The 24,820-nt window shown below is 45.3% G+C and overlaps 1 protein-coding gene across 1 annotated transcript in view; it reads left to right on the top strand.

The window, feature by feature from the left end:
• Nucleotides 1-6,932: 6,932 nt before the first annotated feature.
• Nucleotides 6,933-24,820, top strand: part of FBN3 (fibrillin 3) — a 106,001-nt gene continuing 88,113 nt past the window's right edge. Inside the window, exons 1-4 of the mRNA XM_078154201.1 lie at nucleotides 6,933-7,156; nucleotides 8,373-8,455; nucleotides 9,177-9,275; nucleotides 17,378-17,473. Coding sequence (XP_078010327.1) covers nucleotides 6,993-7,156; nucleotides 8,373-8,455; nucleotides 9,177-9,275; nucleotides 17,378-17,473 — 442 coding nt within the window. The 5' untranslated portion in view covers nucleotides 6,933-6,992. The remainder of the gene's footprint in view (nucleotides 7,157-8,372; nucleotides 8,456-9,176; nucleotides 9,276-17,377; nucleotides 17,474-24,820) is intronic.

Genomic DNA, 24,820 nt, shown 5'->3' with positions numbered 1-24,820 from the left:
TAGTGGCCACTGCTCCATTCCCAAAGACTCAGGGTTCCACATGAGTCCCCACTCCACCACCACATCTTAACTTCTTTCCGCCTCCTTTAGGCAGGTAGGCAACACCCCTTTGGGGCATCGGTTCCTGAGTCCTCCCTAGCCTTGGTCTAGTCCTCCCAATCTTGAACCCTGAGTCGCCCCCGCCAAGGCCCCATAAGTTCTCCAGCCTGCCAGGCCTCTGCTCCTGGGAACTGGTAGGTGCTAATGTCTCCAGTCAGTTCTCTCCAAAGTCTCCCAGCCCTAAGCCTCCCCCCACCCCGCCCCCAACTCCCCCTTGAAGGTTCAGCCTTTTGGCTCGGGAATGTGGTAGGGCTGGCCTCCTGCTCCCCTCCCTCCCTCTGCCCCCCAGCTCTCCCAGGGAGAAGGCCCTCCCCGCCCAGGCCCCCGCCCCCCGCCCAAATTGGATTACACTCTACCTTGCAGCCTCCTTCCTTCCCTCCCTCTCTCCCTCTTTCCCTCCCTCAGTCCGTCCCTTCCCCACACACCCCGGCCCCAGCCCCAGCCCAGGGCCCCCACAGTCCACAGCCCGCCAGCCTGCAGCCTCAGGAACCGGCCTGGTCCCGCAGGTATTTCAGGGAGGGAGCTGTCGGGCCACACTGAGGGGAGGGGGATCGGGGGGAGAGAGGTGGGAAGGGTGGGGAGGGAGGGAGGAAGCCCCTGGCTGGGGGGAGGGAAGCTTTTTCTTTGTTTCCAGCCCTAGCAGCCCCGAGCCCTGCTTAGTTCTGCCCAGCCCCCTCCTCTGAGCCTGGGCTGGCGGAGACTGCTCTGCTCCCGGCGCACGGTGTGCGCTCTAGCTCCGAGCGGAGCCTGGGGCCCCCGCAGCTGCGGCTGCGGCTGCGGCTGCTGCTTCTCCGGCTGCGGCTGCTCTTACTGGTGCGGGTAGCCTCAGTCAGTCTGCCTGCAGCCTGGAATCCTCAGGCAGGTGAGAACCCCCTGCTTTGCTCCGGGGGATCTCAGGACACCAGAGCTGGGGCACACTCAGGCCCCGGCAGTTGGGGCTGAGGCTCCTTCCCCTCTTCTCCCCTCCCTTCCCCTTCCCTCCCACAGGATGGATGGATGGTCAGAGGGAGGGAGACTGAGACTGTGCTCTCTCTGCCTGGGGCTCTGATGGCGGCTTGGTGAGCCCCAGATTAGGCAGAGGCTGAAATTGAGTCCAGGAAGGGCAGTCTCTTTGTCTCCACTGGGCTAAGCTCCCCCTCACTTTCCTCTAGTGCCCCCTCCTCCCCATTTCCTCTTCTCACTTTCCTTGTCCTAACTTCCCTCTCTCTCCTCTGCTCCCCTTCCCTCTCTCTCTCTCTCTCCCCTGCTTCCCTTCTGGGAACCCCTTTTTCTCCCACTTCCTCTGTCCTCTTCACCATCCCACCCCATATTCCCTCCATCCTTGCTTGTCCCCCCACCCCTCCCATTCCTTTTCTCTAGATCTCTAACTTCTAACTTCTCTAACGTCTCCCTAGATCACCAACTTCCCATCCTCATACCTCCCAAGCTGTCTCTGCTCCCTTCCCAGAGGCCAATCAGGGACAGCGTCCTACGCCCTGATTCCCTCAGCCTTCTCTTCCAATCTCTCTTAACGGTTTGGTCCCTGTGTCCAGCCCTGGTTCCCAAGTTAGAATTCTTTACCCATCTCTACTCCCTGGATTTGGATCTGCCTGTTCCCTTCAATGCAACTTTGGGGAAGCCACTTCCCATCTCTAGGGCTCAGTTTCCTTCTCTGTAAAATGAAGAGGTTGAATTAAATGATCTCCAAGGTTCTTTTCAGCTCTAAAGTCTTCTAATTCCCTCCCCTTTCCTCCTGCCCAGCCCAGAACTGGGACTTCACACAGTCCTGGGCCGGGGCCTCTTCCCCTGAACAGAGGCTGACTCCTGACTGCCCCGCCCTCTCCTTCATCCCTCCCAGCCCTCATTCCCTCCCAGCCGGCTCCTTCCCTTCCCATAAGGAACTCCAGGGGCCCTCCTCGAGATGGAGCCAAGTGGGAAAGTCCTTGGGGACCCCCTTCCCCGCTCTGGCTCCAGCTGTCAGTGGGAGGCCCGGCCTGGCCTGCAGGGAGGAAATGCTGCATTGGTTTCCTTGCTAGACCCCAAGGAGTTGGCCATTTCCCTGCATTCATGACTCCAGAGAGCTGGAGCCCCTGGTAGGTGGGGGAGTGGGCAGGAAGGGGTAATCCTTTCCCATACCTTCAGCATGAAGGCTTGTGGCTACTTTGCTCAGGGCTAGATAGGGCTGTTACCTCTCAGTGCCCAGACCCTCTATAAGGGAGTTTGCTTGTGAGCTGCATAGTGATGCTGGGTAGATGAGATCACAGCCTAATAGATTCGGAGCTAAAGCAACCTGAGAGACCATCTAGCTTGACCCCTTCATTCTTCAGAGAGGGAAACTGAGGCCCAAGGAGGTCAAGGATGATGAGGTCATACATCTAGAGTTGGAACGATCTCAGAAATCATCTGGCCCAACCCCCTCATTTTACAGAAAAGGAAACTGAGGCCCAGAAAGATGAAGTGACTTGCCCCAGTGTTACACAATAAATGACAGAGCTAATGGTCATTAAGGCTCCTTTCATCTCTGATACTATATGATCTTATGCTCTGTCATTCAGGATAAAGCCCTTGCAAACACTTGCCATTCTAGGACTCTCTATATGTTGAATCACTATTCGTCATGTAAAGCCCAGCTCAAAGGCTAGCTATTCCAACAAGCCTGCCCCATCCTCTCTAGTCGATAAAAAAACCACCCCCAGCAGACCCCCTACAGATTTGATTACACCTTTCTAACACAAGTATCATATAATATCCTGTATTTGACTGTCTCCTAATACCAGACTAAACTCCAGGAAAGCAAAGACTGCTTACCTTTCTTGACCCATTTAAGGCATGCCAAATGTTTTTCTCTCAGTAGTCCTTCAGGTTGAGTATCAAAAGTATTGTTTTCTAGATTTTACAGGGGAAGAAAATGAACTGAGAGATGAAGTTATTTGTGATAGGTCATACTGAGAGTTAGGTAGCATTTATGAAGTGCTTGAAGGGTGGCAAAGTCCACTACAAAGATTGTCTCATTTGATCCTCCCCACAACCCTGAGAGAGGTATATGCTATTGTTATCCCCATTTTTATGGATGAGGAAACTGAGGCTCAGAGAAGTTACTTCTTGACCAAAGTCACACAGAGCAGGGATTCAAACCCACATTCCTTGACTTTGAATTCCATGCTCATTCTACTGAGCCACACTGCCTCTGCAGGTATTCAGGTCAATCCAAAGTAACTGAAGGATAATAGTAATTGAAGGATAACAGCCACAGGACCTGGGTTTGAATCTCCCACTTAACTACCTCTGGGACCTTAGGTAAAATACACTTCCCTTGCCTGGGCCTCAGTTTCCTCATCTGTAAAATGAAGGATGTTGAGGGGAGGAACTGTTGTGAGAAAAGGAGAGGGTGTCAAGAAAGGCTTCCCAGAATGATTAATACTTGAGCTGGGCCATGTTTATAAAGGGCTTTAAGATAGTGGTGTCAAACAAAGAAACAGGGATCCTTACATAAGGATTCCTATGCGCTTCATATTGATTTAGAAAAATGCATATGAACGTTATCTATGTCCTATTGTATTTTTATTTTGTTAAATATTTCCCAATTACATTTTAATCTGGTTCCCCACCCAGCCTGAAGACCAGTACTTTGCACTCAGGAGATGCTTAATGAATGTATGTTCAATGAATGAATAAACAAATGATAGCGGGGAGGAGTATGAGAGGCAGCTGTGGGATCCCTATCACTGGGAGTCAGGAAATTAGGGTTCTGGTCCTGGCTCTAACACTTTCTAGTTGTTTCTGAGTCTCAGCTTCCTTATCTGTAAAATGGGGATAATAATACTTGCCCTCCTAATGATGTTGTTGTGAGGGAAGCCCTTTGTAAAGAATAAAGTGCTGGAGGAAGGAGACAGCATTCTTTTTCTTGGTTCAGCATTGTGTGGTCTGGGCAATGAGTCCCCTAGGAGATCAGAGAAAGAAAGGGGAAAGTAGGGATTTAGGGATTCAGAGAAGGCTTCTTGAAAAAGGTGAGATTTGTCAGGATCTTAAAAGTCTTCCCAGCTCTGGCTCCAATGTCTCTACCACCTAATCTCCTCCCTTCCCTCTCTATACCCCTCCCAACACAACCTACAAACCAGCTAAAATGGACAATAGCTGCCATCATAAAGCAGCTCTAAGGTGTGCAAAGCATTCTAAAAATATCTCATTTAATCTCACAACAACCCTGGGAGGTAGGAACTGTTATTATCTCCATTTTACAGATGAGGAAACTGAGGCAGGAAGGGCTTAAGTGACTTGCCCAGGGCCACATAGCTGGTAGGTGTTTGAGACTGGATTTGCCCTCTGGTCTTCCTGACTCCTGGTCTATTGCTGTATCCGCTGTACCGCCGCATTCATACACTCTTAACAGGCAGTCCCCTTGTTCCCATCTTCCTGTCTCCACCTATGGAAATCCTACCCATCCTTCAAGGCCCAGATCAAAAGTCATCTCCTCCTGGAAGCCTTCCTTGATTGCTACACTACTGCCCCCATCCAGATGGAAGTCATCTCTTCCTCCTCTGGACCTCCCTCCCTAGGACTGACTTTCTCTCTTCTCTTCTCCCTCTCTCTCTCTTCTCTTCTTCCTCTCTCTCTCTCTCTCTCTTTCTCTCTCTCTCTCTTCTCTCTCTCTCTCTCTCCATATATATATATATATATATATGTATATATATATATATATACATACATATATATATATATATATACATACGATATCCTGACACTTATTTCATCCCACCTATTTCATACTAATTTCTGAATTTGTGGACGAACTAGCCATCCATAAAAGTTTAACCCAATGCCACCTCCTCCAGGAAGTCTTCTTGGATTCCCCCTGTTAGTAAAGATGTTCCCCAGGTCATAGTTTTAAAACTGGAAGGATCATTGAGTCTACCCTCCCATGCCTTAAAGATGCCCAAACTAAGGCCTGGATAGTAACTGAGCCAAGGTAAGTTCCAGACCCACATGTGACATCTTGCAAGGTATGAAGAAGCATTGGCTCTCACAGAACACTTAGTTCTGGATATTTCTGTTGTACTTATGCATTAAATTCAATTTATTCTATTTTCCATTCCAAATTCTTTCCCTGCCTCCTCCTCCTCACTCAATAAAAAGGCAAGAAAAATAAAATCCATTACAAACAAGTATAGTCATGCAAAATAAATTCCCACATTAGCTGTGTCTCTTCCCCTCCCCCTCCAAAAAAAAAGAAAAAGAAAAGAAAATATGGTTCACCCTTCACTCTTGAGTCCATCAGCTCTCCACTTGGAGGTGGGTAGCATGCCTCATCATCAGTCCTTTGGAACTGTGATTGCTCCCTTTGTTAATAGAGTTACTAAGTCTCCAAAATTGATTATCTTCATAATATTGTTGCTATTGTATAAATTGTTCTCCTGGCTTTGCTTACTTTGTTCTACATCAATTCCTACAATTCTCAGATTTTTCTGAAACCGCCTCCTCCATCATTTCTTACAGTATAATAGTATTCCATCATAATCATACCACCATAACTTGTTCAGTCATTCCAGAACTGATGAGCATCCTTGCTGTTTCCAGTTCTTTGCACCACAAAAAAATCTACTATAAATATTTCTATGCATATGGGTCCTTTTCCTCTTTCTTTGATCTCTTTGAGTACAGTCCTAGCAGGAGGATTCCTGGGTCAGAGGGCATGCACAGTTTTAATAGTTCTTGGAGCACTATTTCAAATTCCTTTCTAGAATGTCTGGATCAGGTCACATAGCCTTATTTATGTCTCTGTATCCCTCTGTAATATGGGGATATAGTTTGTCACCCAAAAGATATCAACACATATTATTGGAGGAATGAATTTAATTCAACAAATATTTATTAAACACTTAGTAGGTATAAGGCAAGGAAATGCAAGGTAAAAATTAAAAATGGCCCCTTCCTTTAAGCAGTTTACATTCTACTGTGTTTCAAGGACTGGCGACTTCACCATTCTACCCCCAACCACATAGATCATTCCCAATTTAGAACTTGGAGTCTCAGTGAATTCTCTGAAGCTTCAGCAGGTTAAGTGACACGTCCAAAGTCATGAAGTAGCAAAGAGTCCAAGGTGAGGTTTGAACCTAGGTCTTGTAATTAATTCTAGGTCCAGCAACTCTATATCGCTTAAGAAAGGAGAGAGTAGGGGCAGCTAGGTGGCGCAGTGGATAGAGCACTGGCCCTGAAGTCAGGAGGACCTGAGTTCAAATTTGACCTGAGACCAAACACTTGCCACTTACTAGCTGTGTGACCCTGGGCAAGTCACTTAACCCCAATTGTCTAAAAAAAAAAAAGAAGAGAAGAGAAAAAAAGAAAGGAGAGAGTACTCATAATGGCTAGAGGGATCAAGAAGGACTCAGAGCAGGGAAGTGGCACCTGAGCTAAGACCTTCAGCCTAAAAGTATCCATAGAATTTGGGCAAGGAAGAGGGAAGAGGAGGAGGAGGCGGCATTCATCTGGAGAACAGTGTGAGCTTGTCCAAGGTTGGAGGGGCTTTGACCAGGAGGCTACATATGGAAGCTGACTTGAGGAAATCCCTCCATGTCACTGTGACATAATGGAGAAAAGCCTTGAGCTTGGAGTGAGAGAGGCCTGTGCTTGAGTCCTGGGTCTCACTTGCTAATTATTCCTGTGGCCTCCAACAATTCATGCTCTGAAAATCAGTTTTTTCATATGTAAAATGGGGATAATGACCCATGCAAACTCAACAGATTTTTGGAAGGAAACTTGTTTGTTCCTCTTGAAGTGCTTGGGTGCCATTATTATCATCCGAAGCCCTTCTTCTTCCCCCTCCTTCCCTTCCAACTCAGGACAAGAGCCTGTGCCGATCAGCCGTGGGGACTGAGCCTCAAGGGACAGGGCCAGGGGAAGAGGCAGGCATCTTGACAATGGCTGGGAGCTGGCTGACCCAGATCCTGCTGGGATGGACGACGCTGGTCTGCATGGTCCAGGCCCAATGGGAAGGGGCCATTCGGGCAGACAAGCCTGCTGGCTCTGAGGAGACACCAGCCTTGAGCCGGGTTCGAAGAAGAGGCTTCGACACCTTAAGAGGGTATGTTCATACTAGGCTCCCTCCCCTCTGTAGGGGAATGGGGAGAGGCTGTTAAGATAAAAAGGTGGACATCATCAGGGGCCCCTCCGCTGAGCGAGTTGCTTCAGGTTTCCCCTCAAAGGGTCCCTTAGTAACTACTTCCTCCTCCCCACTTCTACCTTACATTCCTCCCTCCATCCCCCATCTGGGATTAAATGACTGGGGAGGTGAAGCATAAGAATGAGGAAAAGCATGTGAGAGGGGAGAGGAAAGGAAGCCAGAGGCCCCTAGGACTCAGTGGACAGCACAGGATATTAAGGAAGGGAAAGGAATAAGCATTTGTATAGCACCTACTGTGTGCCAGGCACCATGCTAAGCCTTACATTATTATCTCACTTGACCCTCACAACAACCCTGGGAGGTAAGTGCTATTATTACCACATTTTACAGTTGAAGAAACTGAGGCAGGCAGAGGTTAAAGTGACTTTCCCAGGGTCACACAGCTAGTAAATATCTAAGACAGGACTTGAATTCAGGTCTTCCCAACTCCAGGCCTAGCTTGCCATCCACCATGCCATCTAGCTCACTAGAATAAATAGTTACTAGTAACAGCTAACTCCAAGGTTTTCAAAATGCTTTACAAATATTACCTCATTTTGACATTGGAGTCATTTGTCTAAATAGTGAGCCAGGGGAAGCCCTGGGTCTGCAAACCAGAGCTGAGGTGTTCTGGGTCTGAACATCTTGTCATGGTGGTGCTGTGGGCCCCTGTCCACATTGCTGCGGCATGGTGCCTGTGTGAGTAAATCCAAGGTGATTTCTGAGTTTTTACCACTTTCCCCACATTTTCGGATTGGTATCACGTGCCTGGAGCAGGCGTTGTCATGCTGCGGCCTGAGAGCCAGATCTGGCTGGTCTTCGAGCTTTTTTCTTGAACCTGATTGATGGGCCAGCTTGCCTGCTGGATTTAGGCCTGGGGCTTCCATTTGCTGGCATTGGCCTAGAGTTTATTAGCCGCTTTTACCCCTGATTATAGCCCTCACCATGACACCCCAGAGAGCAGTCCATTCTCCTTAGTTCCTGAGGGAATGATCAAGATTGCCCTCCCTTTGTTCTTGAGGGTTGAGGCAGGGCCATCATTCATTCATTCAATCCATGCCCCCTGGATCTAAAATGCTATGCTGGAGTCTGGGAGCTTGTGTGTGATGATTCATTCTTTATCCCTCTTCTTTTCCAGGCCAAATGTCTGTGGTTCCCGCTTTCATTCTTATTGCTGCCCAGGCTGGAGGACTCTTCCTGGGGGAAATCAGTGCATTGTCCGTAAGTGAGAGCTTCTTGCTCAGGCCGTGGACCTGGGAGTGTTGGGGAAAGGGCTTCCTGCAGAATCACTCCCCTTCTAAGATAGGAAACCAGTCTTTGCTCTACAAACAGAATGGGAAAAGTTGAGAAAGGCATTCGAGAAGTTATCTCCTTTTTCTAAGTCTCGGCAGAAGGATTCTTATCCTTTTATTTTTTTTTTTTAGCAGTTGGGGTTAAGTGACTTGCCCAGGGTCACACAGCTAATAAGTGTCAAGTGTTTGGTCTGAGGCCAGATTTGAACTCAGGTCCTCTTGACTGCAGGGCCAGTGCTCTATCCACTGCGCCACCTAGCTGCCCATCCCTATCCTTCTCAAAGAGTATTATTTCTCTTTTCCTTGGCTGCCTCTAAGAAACAAGATTCCATAGTCATTCTTGATCCCTCAGGGAAGTTCTTCATGATGTCTCATACATCCCTGTGACTATAACTTCACCTCAGTTCAACCAGCATTATTATACCCATTTACAGATGAGAAAGCTGATAACTGGAAAGGGGAAGGAACTTGCCCAAGGTCACACAGCAAGTTAGTTTCTGAACCATGATTCAAACTCAGGTCTCCTCACTCCCCGTCCTGGAATCCTTTCCTGATTCCGGGTTACCACTGCCCCAGTGTGCCAGTACAGCAAATGGAGTGGCCCACCCATACACTTTGTCCTCACCATCTCCTTCTTTTCCTCTTTTCAGCCATCTGCCGGAATTCCTGTGGGGAAGGGTTCTGCTCCCGACCCAATTTGTGTGCCTGTGCCAATGGACAGCTCTCCCCTAGCTGTGGTGCCAGTGGAGGTAAGGGGGCCTAGGAGAGAGGGTAGGAGGTGAGGGGAAAGGGAGCCGTGGAGGGGACAGAGAAAACTTGGGAGGTGAGGAGGAGAAGAGCATGGGTGAGGGATTCAGGAGATGAAGGAGCTAAGGCTTCCTTTGGGGAAAATCATGGCAGAATCACAGAATGTCCAAGCTGGGAGGCCTCTTAGAAGCCAATATGTCAGAGCTGGGAGGGCCTTTAAGACACGGGACGTCAGAGCTATGAGGGCCCTTAGAGGACAGAATGTTAGAGCTGGAAGGGCCCTTGGAACATGGCATGTCAGGGGTAGAAGGGCCTTAGAACACAGAGTGTCAGAGCTGGGAGGGTCTTTATAACACAGGATGTCAGAGGTGGGAGGACCCCCTAGAACATGGAATGTCAGAACGGGGCAGAGGAGCCCTTTACAGGTCATGTGGCTCAGCACCTTCATTTTACGTATGGAGAAAATGAGGGACAGGGAGGGAAAGGAATTTGCTCAGCACTACATAGTATGTTAGGACTTGGTCTGGAATGCAGGCAGGGATCAAGATAACCTCCATTTTTGGTCTTTGACACTGGCCCAAACACATGGCCAATATTGTTCTTTTCCCTAGTGGTCTATCTGGTCTGGCTGCCCCACCACTGCAAGGTAGGCAGCCTCCTCAGACCACTTCTTACTTCCTTCCACAGTGCTAAATTGGTATGTACTGAAATGAGAAATTCTGCCACTGTCAAAAAGTAACTGTGCTAAATGCTTTACAACAATCTAAGGAGGCAGGTGCTTTTATGATCCTCATTTTACGGTTGAGAGAACTGAGGCAAAGAAAGGTTAAGTGACTTAGCCAGAATCACACAGTTAGTAAACGTCACAGACCAGATTCAAACTCAGGTATTCCTGACTCTAGGGCTGGAACTCTATCCGCTGTGCCACCTGGCTGCCTCCAGGTACCTGCAGGAGTAGAAAAGTGACTACCTGCTAGGTTATAGTATTTCCATGGGATTACTTAGCCATTGGGATAATAAGTAATAGGTACTGAAGGCCAGGGACACAGACACTGCTGTCCCAGCCCCACAAAAACAGACGTCACTTGACTATAACACGAATTCATAAAAACTCAAAAACAATTTTTAATAGATGTTATCATCCCAAGTACTCATAATGTCTAAGCTATATGGAATGGAAAGCTTTCAAAGTCTAGAGACTGGGCCAAGGGGTGCATATTGCCCCTGCTTTCCTGTCCACTCATGGAATTATGTCAAGGATGCTTTTGGTGAACCTATAGAGCAGGGATGCTGACCCTTCTTTATATCTTGTATGCCTTTGGCATTCGGGTGAATCCAGCCGCTTTCTCTGAATAATGTTTTAAATGCATAAAATAAATATATAGGATTACAAAAAAGCTAATCATGTTGAAATATAGTCACAAAATTTTAATAGTTCAATAGTTTAAGAACCCCTGTTATTTAGAATGATGATTCATCCTAAAGCTTTTGTTAGACTATATTTTATGTGTCTTGCAAGAGTCCATAGAGCGCTATCTATAAATGAATAGTGAGATAATGACTTGTCTCAAGACCGCTTCTATCTGAACCTCATAAAAAGGATGAAAATAATGAGATCGTAAGCTATAACCATAATTTATCTCACGGAATCATTGTCTGATGCCATCAAAATGTCATTTTGATTCAATATGCATAAAATTGTTAACTTTGCCAAGGCAAGATAGAGACTGGAGGCTTTGAACTTCAATCTGGAGGTCACACTGAACCAATGGATATAGGCAATGGCTCCAAGCAAGACATATTGAGTGTAAAGAGATGAAAAAAAAAGCTGTGGCCAAATATGTTAAGAGCTGCTAGGTGGTCCAAGATAGCTAGGTGGTGCAGTGGATAGAGCGCCAGACCTAGCATCGAAGACTCCTCTTCCCGAGTTCAAATCTGACCTCAAACACTAGCTGTGTGACCCTGGCCAAGTCACTTAACCCTGATGGCCTCCGTTTCCTCATCTGTAAAACAGGCTGGAAAAGAAAATAGCAAACCACTCCAGTATCTTTGCCAAGAAAACCACAAATGGGTCACGAAGAGTCAGACATGACTGAAAACAACTAATCAACAACAAATATTTAGGAGACTTCTAGGCATCCTGAAATCAAAGCTGAATGGGAAGACAATGTTTAAAGCAACTAACAGCTAGGTGACACCTGTCTCTGTTTTGGTGAGGCAGTCGAGGTTAAGTGACTTGCCCGGGGTCACACAGCTAGTAAGTGTCAAATGTCTGAGGCTGGATTTGAACTCAGGTCCTCCTGACTCCAAGGTCAGAGCTCTATCCACTGTGACACCTAGCTGCCCCTGACACCTGTCTTGATGTGCACACTTTCAGATCTATAAAATGAACCGTAACAGATTTGGAGAGTATCTTAACAAAAACCTGTACAATGTTAATGAAACATGACAGCCTAGGGCAGTTATAGAAAGATGAACAGCTCCTTACCGAAAAGGAGAAAGAAGCTTGATAAGCATTCTTAGACCATTTTAGACTGTAAGAAACCTATGGAAATACTCCTGAAACCAGCATAAATCATTTCCCTGAGTCATATAAAGGCTGATAAAGGTCTACACCATTGTATTTATTGAATATAATAATCAAAAGTGGTTTACCACCAGATGGAACCTATCAACTAACTACGGCCCAAGAGTAGAATCAAAAAGGCATCTATAGATGACATCGTCATGCACCCAGCCAACAATATGCCTCAGACAAATGGCTTATCCGTGTGTATTTGTTTGTGAAAATGGAAGAATTTATGATGGTAATTGGGAAGCATGTCATTGCCACCAGAAATTATCAAAGAGTTCTTTAAGAAGACTGGGATTAGCAACCAATGTAGATCACTTAAGGAAATAGCAGAAACTGTACAACACATTGTTAGAGGCTGTAAAAATTTATTACTTACCAAAAACCTAGCAAGACATGACCTGGTGGTTAAAATTACACTTCGGTAGCTAGTTGTCTTTTATGGATCGACAGATGGAAAATCCCCATAATAGAAATACTGTCCTCAAAGTATCCCGATAAACTCCACTAGAGCTGGACCATTATCTCAGGCTGAGCTACTGCTCACGGTTGCCTAGACATTAAAAACTCAAGAGAAACACTTTAAATGTATGTTACCATACCAAATAATATGGTTTTCTATCTACATACAACAAAATAACTCCCAAATAGAGAAATTTAGCAGAGGAGATGCAAAATTATGTGGGAACAGGACAAGGTACCTATCCCTGCTGTCCTATCTATTACGAGAGTGGTACTGAGGTTTCTTTCAATGAGCCTACAATCAATCAACAAGTATTTCTTAAGCACTTACTGTGTGCCAAGCACTGTGCAAAGTGGTTGAGATACTAAGAAAAAGTGAAAACAATTCCTGCCCTCAAGGAGCTTACATTCTTCTGGGAGAGACAACATATACGTACATAGATGCATACAAGACACATACAAGGGATGAGTCTACATCCTTAGGCTTTCATTCAGTTATAAAAAAAAAAGTAATTTTATCCACTTTGCAACATCCCACAGAACATGAAATATAAAAGAATAATAGTGAGCTAACAACATGCCCCAGGACCGTTTCTATCTGAGCCCCATCAAAAAAAATGAGAAAAAAAAGGCGATGGTGGTAACCATATCATTTCCCATTTCTATGATGCTTTAAAGTTTACATAACGTATCCTGTGATACAGGGAATCTAAATATTGTTTTTCCCATTTTGTAGATAAAGAAACTCGGCTCAGAGAGATGAGCTAGTAAGTCTCAGAGAGGTGATTCAAACCTAAGTCTTCCAAATCTAAATTCAGCTTTCTTCTCATTCTAACATTCTCCCTTAGAGCACAAACTCTATATTGGTTAGCAAATGGTAGGGGCACAGTGTGATTATAGAGTCCAGCTTATCTTTGGCCTTACTTCACCTATGTGCCCAAGAAATCTTTCTCTTTTTAGTAATATTGCTTTAATCACTCCAGAGGCCAGCTAGATGGTCTTCCCTCCCCCCACCCTTCCCTACTTTTCTCTTAGTCCCCTGGTCCTTGTAGAATAGAAGGTCCGTTTTTGTTGGTCCTACCCTGATATGACCTTAAAATGTTTCTGAAGGTAAGGTGAGCCAGCACTTCCCTTGAAAGACCAAGATCAGGAAAGACAGAAAACTTCCTTTTCCAACACGTTGCCACATATTTACAACTGTTTCTACAATTGCGCAAAACATTGTGCTTTATACTGGGGATCCAAATTTTTTTAAAAATCATTATCCCTGTGCCTCAAGGGGCTTACAATCTATTAAAAAATCCTATATGCCCACTGATAAGTAGGACATCAGGTGTAATGGGATAGGAAAAGAGGAAAGAGCCAAAGTAACAATTGGAATATTTGAAGAGAGAAGACTCTTGAAATGTTGATGGAGGTGATGGTGCCAGAGGCAATCCCTAAAGGAAGAGAAGGATTTCAACAGGCAGAGAAGAGGAAAGCCTTGTTCTTGGCATGGAGGCCAGATCAGTTAGGATAGGAGTGGGGAATGGAGAAGAATCCACATTGGGTGGATCACTGAATACACAGAGGGAAGTAGAGGCGAAAGAAGGTTAGAATGGTAGGTTAGAGACAAATTGTCCCTGAAGGGCTGTGTATGCCAAGCTTAAGGGTTTATATTTCATCCTAGAGAGCCAATAAATGTTTTTTTTTCTTTTGATCAGGCAAGTGCCATAGTAAGATCTTGAGAAAAACTATTGTAGGAACTTTTTGAAGAACAGATTGGAAGGGAGCAAGACTGGGAGTAAGAAGAACAATTAGGAAGCCATTATAACAGTCCCCAGGTGGTGACGGGAACCTGAACTAGGGTGGTGGCCATGGGAGTGGAGAAGAAGGGATGGATGCAAGACATGTTGTGAAGATTGCATCCACAAGACTTGGCAATTGAATGGAAGTGGGAGGTGAGTGGGAATGAAGGGTCAAGGATATATAATAAGGGTTTAAGAATTGATTGCCAAGGGGCAACTAGGTGGTTCAGTGGATAGAGCACCAGCCCTGAAGTCAGGAGGATCTGAGTTCAAATGCGGCCTCAGACCAAACACTTCACACTTACTAGCTGTGTAACCCTGGGCAAGTCACTTAACCCCAATTGCCTTAAAAAAAAAAAAATTGATTGCCATTCTAGGTTTTGTAGTTCAAGGGGACAAGAATTTCCTCTTAGCCATGATACTGCTGGAAGGTAGACTTGAGTCACACGTAGAAGTTTTGAAAAAGGGATGTTCACCTCAGAAAAATAGACAGAAAGGAAGGAGCTGAGAAATGGTGCCCACAGCCTGACCATTTGAGTTGTAAAGCATCATTGGCACAGGGACAAGAGCAGTAACCAACAGAATAAACTGAAAGAAGAAGGTAAAAGAAGGGTGGTAATAGGACAGAGAAGGGAGAGATTATTACAGATGGGAAAATGGAGGCTCAGAGAACTGAAGTGACCAGCCCAAAGGCAAGTAGGTATTTGAGCCAGGTCATCTGACCCCAAATCCAACAATCTATCTACAGAACCACATTACCACCAAGACTTTTCTTTTTTCTTTGATAATGAGAAAATTAAGAGACTTCCCTCTACAAAATACCTAAGGAGTAATCATCCCACTTTTTCTTAAAGACCTCCAGATGAGAGGCTTGCTGCCTTCCAATCTGTTCTTCAAAAAGTTCCTACAATAGTTTTTCTCAAGGTCTTACTATGTCACTTGCCTGATCAAAAGAAAAAAAAAAAACATGTAATGAGAGGGATTCAGGCCTCTGCAGGCATCTGGGGACAGAGGACTGGCTGAAGCTTCTATTTGGACTTATCTCTTCAAAGACTGAGGGAAACTTTTTTTAAAAGTCTTTTTTTTTAACCTAAATTCCCTTCTTTGTGCTTGTCCAGTAATAGACACTGTAAAATACTCTCTCTGCTTTCTTCTTCTACCTAAACATTTCTGGTATCCTGATTTGTCTCAAATATGGAGAACCCAGGGCTTAGTGGGAGATATACAAAAAGTCAACTTAAGGTTGAAAACCAAACTTCTGTCTGAATGTTAGGAATTTTCCTAACTGGGGGCTCTCAGCTATTATGATTGTACTAATAACTTTCATCTGACATAAACTCTATAAAACAGCAGAGGAGGGGACCTGAAAACCATCACGCTGGCCCCAGGCTAAAAAGGAAGCTAATTTTAGTAACAGGATGTAGAGTATTAAATCACAGCCTCTGATGTGAGAAATTAAGAGGGGGGTGGGGAGAGACAGTCAAGAACTAGGAGGCATTCAGCTCTCCTCTTTCCAGGACTAAGCAAAGTATGTTACATTATCCACTACTAGATAGGTATAGGGAGGAGATGCTGGAGAAAGAGCAGAGCAGACTTCTTTTTTTCTTTTTCTTTTCTTTCTTTCTTTTTTTTTGGAATGTCTGTCAGCCCTTAAAGAGGTAGGTACAATCAACAGCTTCAACCCAAGTCTCCTGTTCCAGGATTCTTACAGAAACCTAATAGTACACTTTGATCTCTCTGCCCTCCTTTTGGTTTCTCCTTATTTCTTCTGCTTCCTATGCTTTCTGGTTCTGCTCACTAAACCCTTTGTGAGGTCAAAGATGCCATCTTGCTATCTCCCCACTCTTTCCTCTTAATCTCTCCTTTCAAAAACTCTATGTATGTGTGTGTGTGTGTGTGTGTGTGTGTGTGTGATTTTTTTTTTAATTCCCAAGTCTGCCTTCTGATTTGAGAATGGGCATAGTGCCAAATCACTCTCAGGGCTGGGGGAATTCTGGCCCATCTAAACTACAAATCCCAGAATGCCAGTTCTCAAACACCTATTACAGAGAAATCCAAGCTTTCCCAGTAAAAGAACTAGTTTCAGTATTAAGATTTTTTTTAAGTTAAAAAAAGGTAACAATGAGATCATCCCAAAATAGAATGGACTGTCCCTAGAGATAAGTGGGTGCCTTCCTTGGGAGGTCTTCTAAGAAAGGTTGAATGAGGAATTGTTGGCAGTGTGGTAGAGGGGGATTCTTGGACAGGGATGAGTCAGATTACATGGCCCCAGAGGTCCCTTCCATCTTTGAGATCCTGTGATTCTGTCAAAGTACAAATTATAATTTGCAAGCTAACCTTTGCTGATGACATGGTGTTCGAGAATAGGAAGGTGACAGTCCTTCTGCACTCTATTCTGGTCAACTACATTGGAGTGGTACTAAAACCAATGGGTAGAATTTGCAAGGAGGCAAATTCAGACTTTATAGAAGGAGAGACTTCCTGTTAGAGCTGACCCCAAGTGGGATGAGCTGCTTCTAGAAGCAGTGGGCTGCCTCTCATCTGGAGGCCTTTAAGAAAAAGTGGGATGATTACTCCTTAGGTATTTTGTAGAGGGAAGTCTCTTGATTTTCTCATTATCAAAGAAAAAAGAAAAGTCTGGGTGGTAATGCGGTACTGTAGATAGATTGTTGGATTTGGGGTCAGATGACCTGGCTCAAATACCTTACTTGCCTTTGGGCAGGTCACTTCAGTTCTCTGAGCCTCCATTTTCCCATCTGTAATAGTAATGATGATGATAATAGCTCACATTTACCTAGGGCTTTGAGATTAGCAAAGCACATTATGTATGTTAACTTTTTTGGTGTTCACAATAATCCGTGAGATAGATATTATTGTTCTCATTTTCCCAATGGGGAAATTGAATGAAGTGACTTAAGCAGGTTCACACAGGCAGGATTTGAACTAAAGCCTTTCTGACTCTAATTTCAGCTCTCAAGCCACTAGGGCACCTGGCTACCTATGAAATGAAGGGTTCATACTAAATAGATGGAACCCCCCTTACACACACACACACACACACACACACATATGCACACACACAAGTATGGATAATATTGCCTCCCAGCCCAAGGCTTTAAGAGTTCTTGCCTCTAGGTTACCAGCTGCTTTGCAGCACATGCCAGCTGCCAGCCCAGTCCTCCCTTACCCCTAGGAGAACAGGGTGTGCTACCCTTGGAATCCATGCCACCACCCAGGGCTGGCCCCTCCTGGTTAATGTGGCCCTTCCTCTGTGTCTCTCCAGCTGTGTGCGACCAGAGTTGTCAGAATGGGGGCCGCTGCATTGGTCCCAACCGCTGTGCTTGTGTCTATGGCTTCACCGGGCCCCAGTGTGAGAGAGGTAGGTAGGATGCCTTCTACCGGGGGGCAAGCCCAGAGGAAGCTTCTGGGCAAAGCAGGCAGTGGAGTAGGGATGAGGGGAGGGAGGGGGGAGGAGTCATGGGTACCTGAGGATAGATGGGGTAGTAGGTGAGGCTTAGGTGGGAGGAGGGATCTTTGGGCGGGGTTTTTGGGAACCACCCTGGACAGCATTGAGGGTTTGGTGGGCGGGGGTAGGTGGAAGGGGGCTGGGCTGGGAGAGTGAAGCTGTGGTTTGGAAGTGTTAAGGCCCTGTGGAGTGCTAGGTACCCAGCTGCCTCTCTCCCTTAAAGTTTTCTTTGTGCCATTAACAGCTTTTGCCTTTAAAAAGTATATTTTCAAGTGTGATTCAGTTGTGCTCTAGCCTGGAGATTGAATGTGAGCAAGAAGACCCTTGTCATGCCATCCCATGCCCCTTCCCCCCCCCCTTTTCTTGCTCTTCTTCCTTCTCTTCCTTTTCTATTTCCTCCTCCTTTTCCACCTCTCCTCTTCTTCTACCCCTTTCCATCCTCCCATTGCAGGTCCTCCTCCTCCTCCTCCTTCTCCTTTGGAACCCCCTCTAGAACACCTGGGAAAATGCCCAGGGGCTGGCACACTCAGGTTTACCCTTCTCTGGTGGGCTTGGGTCCCTACTGTTGGGATAGTGATCTGCCAGAGGCTTCCCAGCTCAGGCCAGGCTCTTCAGGCCACTTGGGTTGAGCCCTGCAACTCTCTTCCTATACTGAGCCTCCTAGAGGCCTTGACTTTTGCTGCTCAAAGAGCCCCAGATCTGAAGTTAGAGGGCCTGGATTCAAATTCCCTCTCTGATGCTTATTACCTGCATGACCTTGAGTAAGTCCATTTAAACTTCTCAGAGCCTCACTTTCCTCATCTGTAAAAAGTTGGACTTTGTAGCATCTGTGCTCCCTTGCAGATCTAAATCAAAGATTCTGTGAGTTTTTTCCCCTTTTAAAATTTTTTTTTGGGGGGGAGGATGCCATCAAGATTAAGTGACTTGACCAGGGCCATACAGCTAATAAGTGTCAAATGTCTGAGGCTGGGATTTGAACTCAGGTCCTCCTGAATCCAGGGCCAGTGTGCTATCCACTGTGCCACCTGGCTACCCAATGATATTTTAAAGAATCTGTGACCTGACTGGTGGTGGCATTCCCTCCACTCATGCAGATCATAACCTAGCCATACCTTCTCATCCTGAGCAATTCTTGTTCCTTCTCCCCCTTAAATACTCCCTAGAGGGTCTATCCAATGTGTGAAAGGCCCTCTTCCAACTCTTTTGATACTGATTGTCCTGTGATCTGAGGGTTCCATGGATTACCACCAAAAGTAGCACTAGAGGGAGTATAATAGCCATCATTGACAGCACTTTTTAATGTTTACAAAGTGGCCTAAAGACAGTGTGGTGCAGTGGACAGAGAGCCAGGAAGACCTCAGTTCAAGCTCAGCACACTTGGCGAGATGCTTAGCCGCTATTTGCCTCAGTTTCCTCAACTGTAAAAATAACTATAATAACAGCACCTACTCTCCAGGGTGGTTGTAAGAATCAAATACTTGTAAAGTTCTTAGCATTGTGCCTGGCACATAATAGGTACTATATAAATAGTAATTATTATCATTATTATTACCAATGAAAGCACAGTCCCTATTCCTATCTATCCCAAATGACCTTCACAGCATCCCTGTAAGGTAGGCACTACATGTGTAATTATCTTCTTTTTTCACATATGGAAACTGAGGATTAGAGAGAGAAAGTTTCTCACCCAGAGTCAGAACTCACAAGTATCAGCAGTAGGATTTGCACTCAGGTCTTTCCTATTTCTCAGTCCTGTGCTCTTTCCACCACCTCTTTACCACCTCTTCTTGTCTTGTTTGAAAGCTAAAAAGATAGGCTTGGTGACAAGCTTGTGACTGTTGAAAAAACATGACATAATTTCCTAAATTTAATCTTGGTTCCTCTTCTGTCAAACTCTGGATGCTTCACTTTGTCCATAAGAAATGTCTTTAGGGGCAGAGAGGTGGTGCAGTGGTTAGAGCACCGGCCCTAAATTCAGGAGGACTTGAGTTCAAATCCAGCCTCAGACACTTAACACTCACTAGCTGTGTGACCCTGGGCAAGTCACTTAACCCCATTGCCTAGCCCCCCCCCAAAAAAAGAAATGAAATGTCTGTAACAGAACAACTTGGTGAGCTGTCCTCTAACTGCATCTCATCGTCTGTTCAATGGGCATTTTTCATCTGTCTGGTGTATCGTGTGTGTGTTAATTTCTCAAGTGATAATGGATGACAACAATAGTAACATTAACAAGTTAACATGCCTAGTGTTTCAAGGTTTACATAGTCCTTTCTTGACAACAACTCCGTGAGGTAGATAGTATAAAAATCATTAGCCCTATTTTACAGATGAGTAAACTGAGACCCAGAGATCTGCGACTTTTTCAGGTTAGTAAGTGTTAGGGTTGGGACTTGAACTGAGATTGTCCTTGCCCTTTTCCTCCTGAGGTCAAGCTGCTTTATTAGGAACATCTGGCAAACAGAATCAGAAAGGAAATCACTTCTGGAAAAGGGAATGAAGGGGAGGGGGATGTGAGGCTGGAGACACAAAGGGGCCTTTGCTTGTTTGTGCAGCCTTTGCCGACATCTTGCATGCATAAAATGTCTTCAAACAGGAGGTTTCCCAAAGCACTGGTGGATGCGCTTGAAGTGAGCCTGGGCCCAGAAATCAGACAGACCTCCAGCTGTGCAGTCAGCTGTTCTGCACCAAGTCACATAGAGTGGGCACAGATCAGAGCAAGGAGTGGGGGAGGGAGTTCACTAGACATGCTTAAATTTCTGAGAAAGGTCGTGGTGGGGTTGGGGGTGGGGGTGGGGCTGGAGGAATAGTCTATCCCAATGCCTCCCAACCTCCCCAGATCCTGAGCCAGGCCCACACTGACCCAAGAGGTCCTTGAAAGGCAGGTTGGTCTGAACATTTCAGGGCTTTTATCAGCAGGGTGGTGTAGTGCACAGAATGTTGGCTTTGTCCTTAAGAGAACTTGGATTCCAGCCCCAGCTCTGCCCCTTATTATCTGTGTGATCTTGGGCAAGAATTTCCCCCTCTCAGAGGCTCAGTTTCCTCATTTGCAAAAGGAGGGTGTTGGACAACATATCTTCTGAGGTCCCTTCCAGCTTTAAATCTTATGATCTCATTATTTCTCCAGTGGACTTGGACATCCCAGGGCTGATTCTGGTCTCCTGAGATCTTTCAAGAAAAGACTCAGAGGGGCAGCTAGGTAGCTCAGTGAATAGAGCTCTGGCCTTGGAGTCAGGAGGACCTGAGTTCAAATGCAGCCTCAGATATATAACACTTACTAGCTGTGTGACCCTGGGCAAGTCACTTAATCCCCATTGCCTCACCAAAAAGCAAGAAGAAAAAGAAAGAAAGAAAGAAAGAAAGAAAGAAAGAAAGAAAGAAAGAAAGAAAGAAAGAAAGAAAGAAAGAAAGAAAGAAAGAAAGAAAGAAAGAAAGAAAGAAAGAAAGAAAGAAAGAAAGAGGACTCGTCCCTACAGCGAGCTTAGTCGTCTTAGGCTAGCTTGGGAGATACCCCATGAAGCAGTTCCATGGGCTCTGTAGGAAGCAACCCTTGGGAAGCACCTTCCATCTCTGGGAGATGTCCTGCAGGGAGTTTCTTCTAACTCTTTGAGGTGGAATGGAGGCTTCCTCTGAAACTTCTGACCTCAAAAAATGCACTGTAAGAAGTACATTGAGCTCTTGGAAGTGCTCTATTAGGAACACCATCTAACTCCATGAGATAGTACATGGGGAAGACCATCAAGACCTGGGAGACAATCTTCAGGGAATATATCCTAACTCTTGGAGATGCCCCAGTGGGAACACATAAGATGACGTGCATGAAGCACCATCATCCAGCTTTGTGACGAAGGTATACTGTAGAGAGCACCTTCCAACTTTCAGACATGTCCTGAGGGTGATAAGGAGATGCCCCCAGGTAGCATTATCTAGCTTAGGGAGATATCCTACAGGAAGTACCTTACACCTCTTAGAGATGCCCTATTGGGAATACCATCTAGCTCTAAGAACTAATGCATAGGGAGCACTGTTGAGATCTGGGAGACATCTTATGAGGAGCACCTCCCAACTCTTAGATAGGGTTAATTGGGAGTACTATTCTGGCTCCAAGAGCTACTGTCTTGGACCACCATTAAGATTTAGGAGACATCTGGGGCAGCTAGGTGGTGCAGTGGATAGAGCTCTGGCCTTGGAGTGAGGAGGACCTGAGTTCAAAACTAGCCTCAGACACTTGACACTTACTAGCTGTGTGACGCTGGGCAAGTCACTTAACCCCCATTGCTTCACCAAAAAGAAAAAAAAATAGGAGACATCTTACAAGCAGCATATTCTAATTATCAGCAATGTCCTTCCTGGAGGGAATACATTTGGCTCCCAAAGATGCCCTGTGGGGAGCACTATCTAGCTGTGGGAAGGACCTTCTAAATCTTGGAGGCGCTCTATTAGGAATACCCTCTGGCTCTGAGAGCTATAGCATGGGGAGCATCGGTGAGACCCTACAGGGAGCATCTGCCACTCCCAGGAGATATTCTACAGCAAGTAACATCAACCTCGGAGAGAGATGCTGTGGGGAGCATTAGGAGACATCCTATAGAGGAATGTTCTCTACTAATGGGAGGTATGTGGTAGAGGCATCTTCATTTCCAAAGGTTGAAATTGTTACTGTGATTTAAGTTGGTCATTATCCCACTCATTTTCCCTCTTCCTGAGTCCAGACTTCCTTTCCCACACATCCTCATGCACCCATACCCACTCCCTATTACTTTGGGGTAAGGTGGAAGGATATTGGAGGCAGCTTTCCTTCTACCATCCACACTGTTAAGAACATTGAAAAGGTAGCAGTAAGATTGAGTGTGTTATTTTATGATATTGCAAGTTGTAATAACCATTTGCCTATTCTCAAGACTCAGGATGCTGAGTGCTTAGGGCTTTTTAAGTAATGGAGGCTTCCCTGTCTTAGTCCCTCAAGGTGCTTGATTAGTCATGCCCAACATGACACGGCCTGAAGACTGACTCATTTCATCACTTGACAACTTGTCTTCACAACAGCGTTGCTTCCATATGGCTTCTTCAGGGCTTTATAGATGGTAGAGGAAGAGGAAGATGCTATAGTTTACCTAGATTAGAGTAAAGGGTTTGACAAAGGACTTTATGTTATACTTATAGAAAAGATGGAGCCATGTGGTCTAGACAATGGTGTAGACCATGAGATAATGTTAAAGCTGATTGAGTGGCCAGACTCAAAGAAGAGCAGTAAATGGCTCAACATATCCTTGGACAGAGACCTCCTTTGGAGGACCCACAGTCTAGGCAGGGTCCTAGCCTATTTGACTTTCCCTTTATCACTGACTTGGATAAAGGCAAACAAGGCATGCTTATCAAACATGCAGATGGCACAAAGATGGGAGGAGGAGTGAGCACACTGGTTGACAAAGTTAGGATCCAAAATAATCTTCAGAGGCTAGAATTTGGGTCTGAATTTAACAAGAGGAAATCTATCCTTGACATTTTTAGGAGTATTTCATTATTGAATTAAGCCTTATGATCATAACATTACAAACTCATGATGATACATACTCTAAATGAGTGAGAACAAGACCCATATGATTTCATTGGTCTGGAGAAGTTCCAGGTGAGGAAAATGGTCAAGACAACAAGCATTTATTAAGCACCTACTATGCACCAGACTGTCCTAAGTAGTATGAATACAAAGAAAGGCCAAAATTATTCCCACCTTCAAGGAGCTTATAATCTAATAGGTAGAGACAGCATGCAAATGATTATGTACAAGCAGGATAGATACAGATCTATCTATGTCTATATAAATGGATGTGACTAACTATCTGTATCAAACAGAGAGAGAGAGAGACACACACACAAAGAGAGAGAGAGAGAGAGAGAGAGAGAGAGAGAGAGAGAGAGAGAGAGAAGAGGGAGGAGAGAGAGAGAGGAGAGAGGAGGAGAGAGAGAGAGAGAGAGAGAGAGAGAGAGAGAGAGAGAGAGAGGGAAAGAGGAGAAGAGAGAGAGAGGAGAAGAGAGAAGAGAGAGAAGAGGAGAGAGAGAGAAGAGAAGGGAGGAGAGAGAGAGACAGAGAGGGAGAGAGAGAGAGAGAGAGAGAGAGAGAGAGAGAGAGGAGGGAGAGAGAGAGAGAGAGGAGAGAGAGAGACAGAGAGAGGGAGAGAGAGAGAGAGAGAGAGGAGAGAGAGAAGAGAGAGAGAGAGAGAGAGAGAGAGAGAGAAGAGAGAGAGAGAGAGAGAGTGAGAAGAAGAGGAGGAGAGAGAGAGAGAGAGAGAGAGAGAGAGAGAGAGAGAGAGAGAGAATTGGAGATAACCCCAGAGGATAGACACCAACAGTAAAGAGGACCATGAAAGGCTTCTCACAGAATGCTGAATTTTAGTTGATTTGAAGGAAGCCAGAGCAGCCAGGGAACACAGATGAAGAAGAAGAGAATTCCAGGCATGAGGGATGGCTAGTGAAAATGCATGAAGGTGAAAGATGGAGTGTCTTTTTCTTTTTTTGTTGTTGAGGCAATAAGGGTTAAGTGACTTGCCCAGAGTCACACAGCTGCTAAATGTCAAGTGTCTTGTCTGAGGCTAGATTTGAACTCCGGTCTTCCTGAGTCCAAGCTTGGTGCTCTATCCACTGCACCACCTAGCTGCCCAATGGAGTGCCTTTTTCAAGGAAAAACAAGGAAACTAATGTCACTAAATTGTAGAATACATGGAGGAGAGGAAGGTATAAGATGACCAGAATGAGGCCAGTTTATGAAGTTTATGTTTAAAAGCCAGACAGAGGATTTTATATTTGATCCTGGAGGCAAAAAGAGACTAGGAGACTATTAAAATGTATTGAGCAGGAGAGAGAGATGGCCAGACCTAAGCTTAGAAAGATCATTTTGGTGGCTGAGTGGAGAATAGAATGTAGTAGGGAAATATCTGAGACAGGAAAGTCAACCAGCAGGCCATTGCAATAGTCTAGGCATGAGGTCATGAGGACCTGGCAATGTCAGAGAAGGGGCACATGCAAAAAATGTTGCCAAGATAGAATCTTCAGGTCTTGGCCACAAATTGCATATGGGATGAGAAAGAAAAGTTGATGATAATTCCCTTTACTGGTACTGGTTGGTACTTTCTCTACAATTTATAGTATTAGTTGCTTAGGGCCGCTGAAAGGTTGTAATTTGTCTAGGGTCACATAGCCAGTACAAACTTGTATCTGTGTATAAATACATATGTGTGTGTGTTAACATGTACATGTATGAGTGTA

Source organism: Phascolarctos cinereus, unplaced genomic scaffold, assembly GCF_003287225.1.
Source record: "Phascolarctos cinereus isolate Bilbo 61053 unplaced genomic scaffold, phaCin_HiC Scaffold_4;HRSCAF=312, whole genome shotgun sequence".
Lineage (NCBI taxonomy): Eukaryota > Metazoa > Chordata > Mammalia > Diprotodontia > Phascolarctidae > Phascolarctos > Phascolarctos cinereus.
This window is presented reverse-complemented; position numbering and strand designations above follow the sequence as displayed.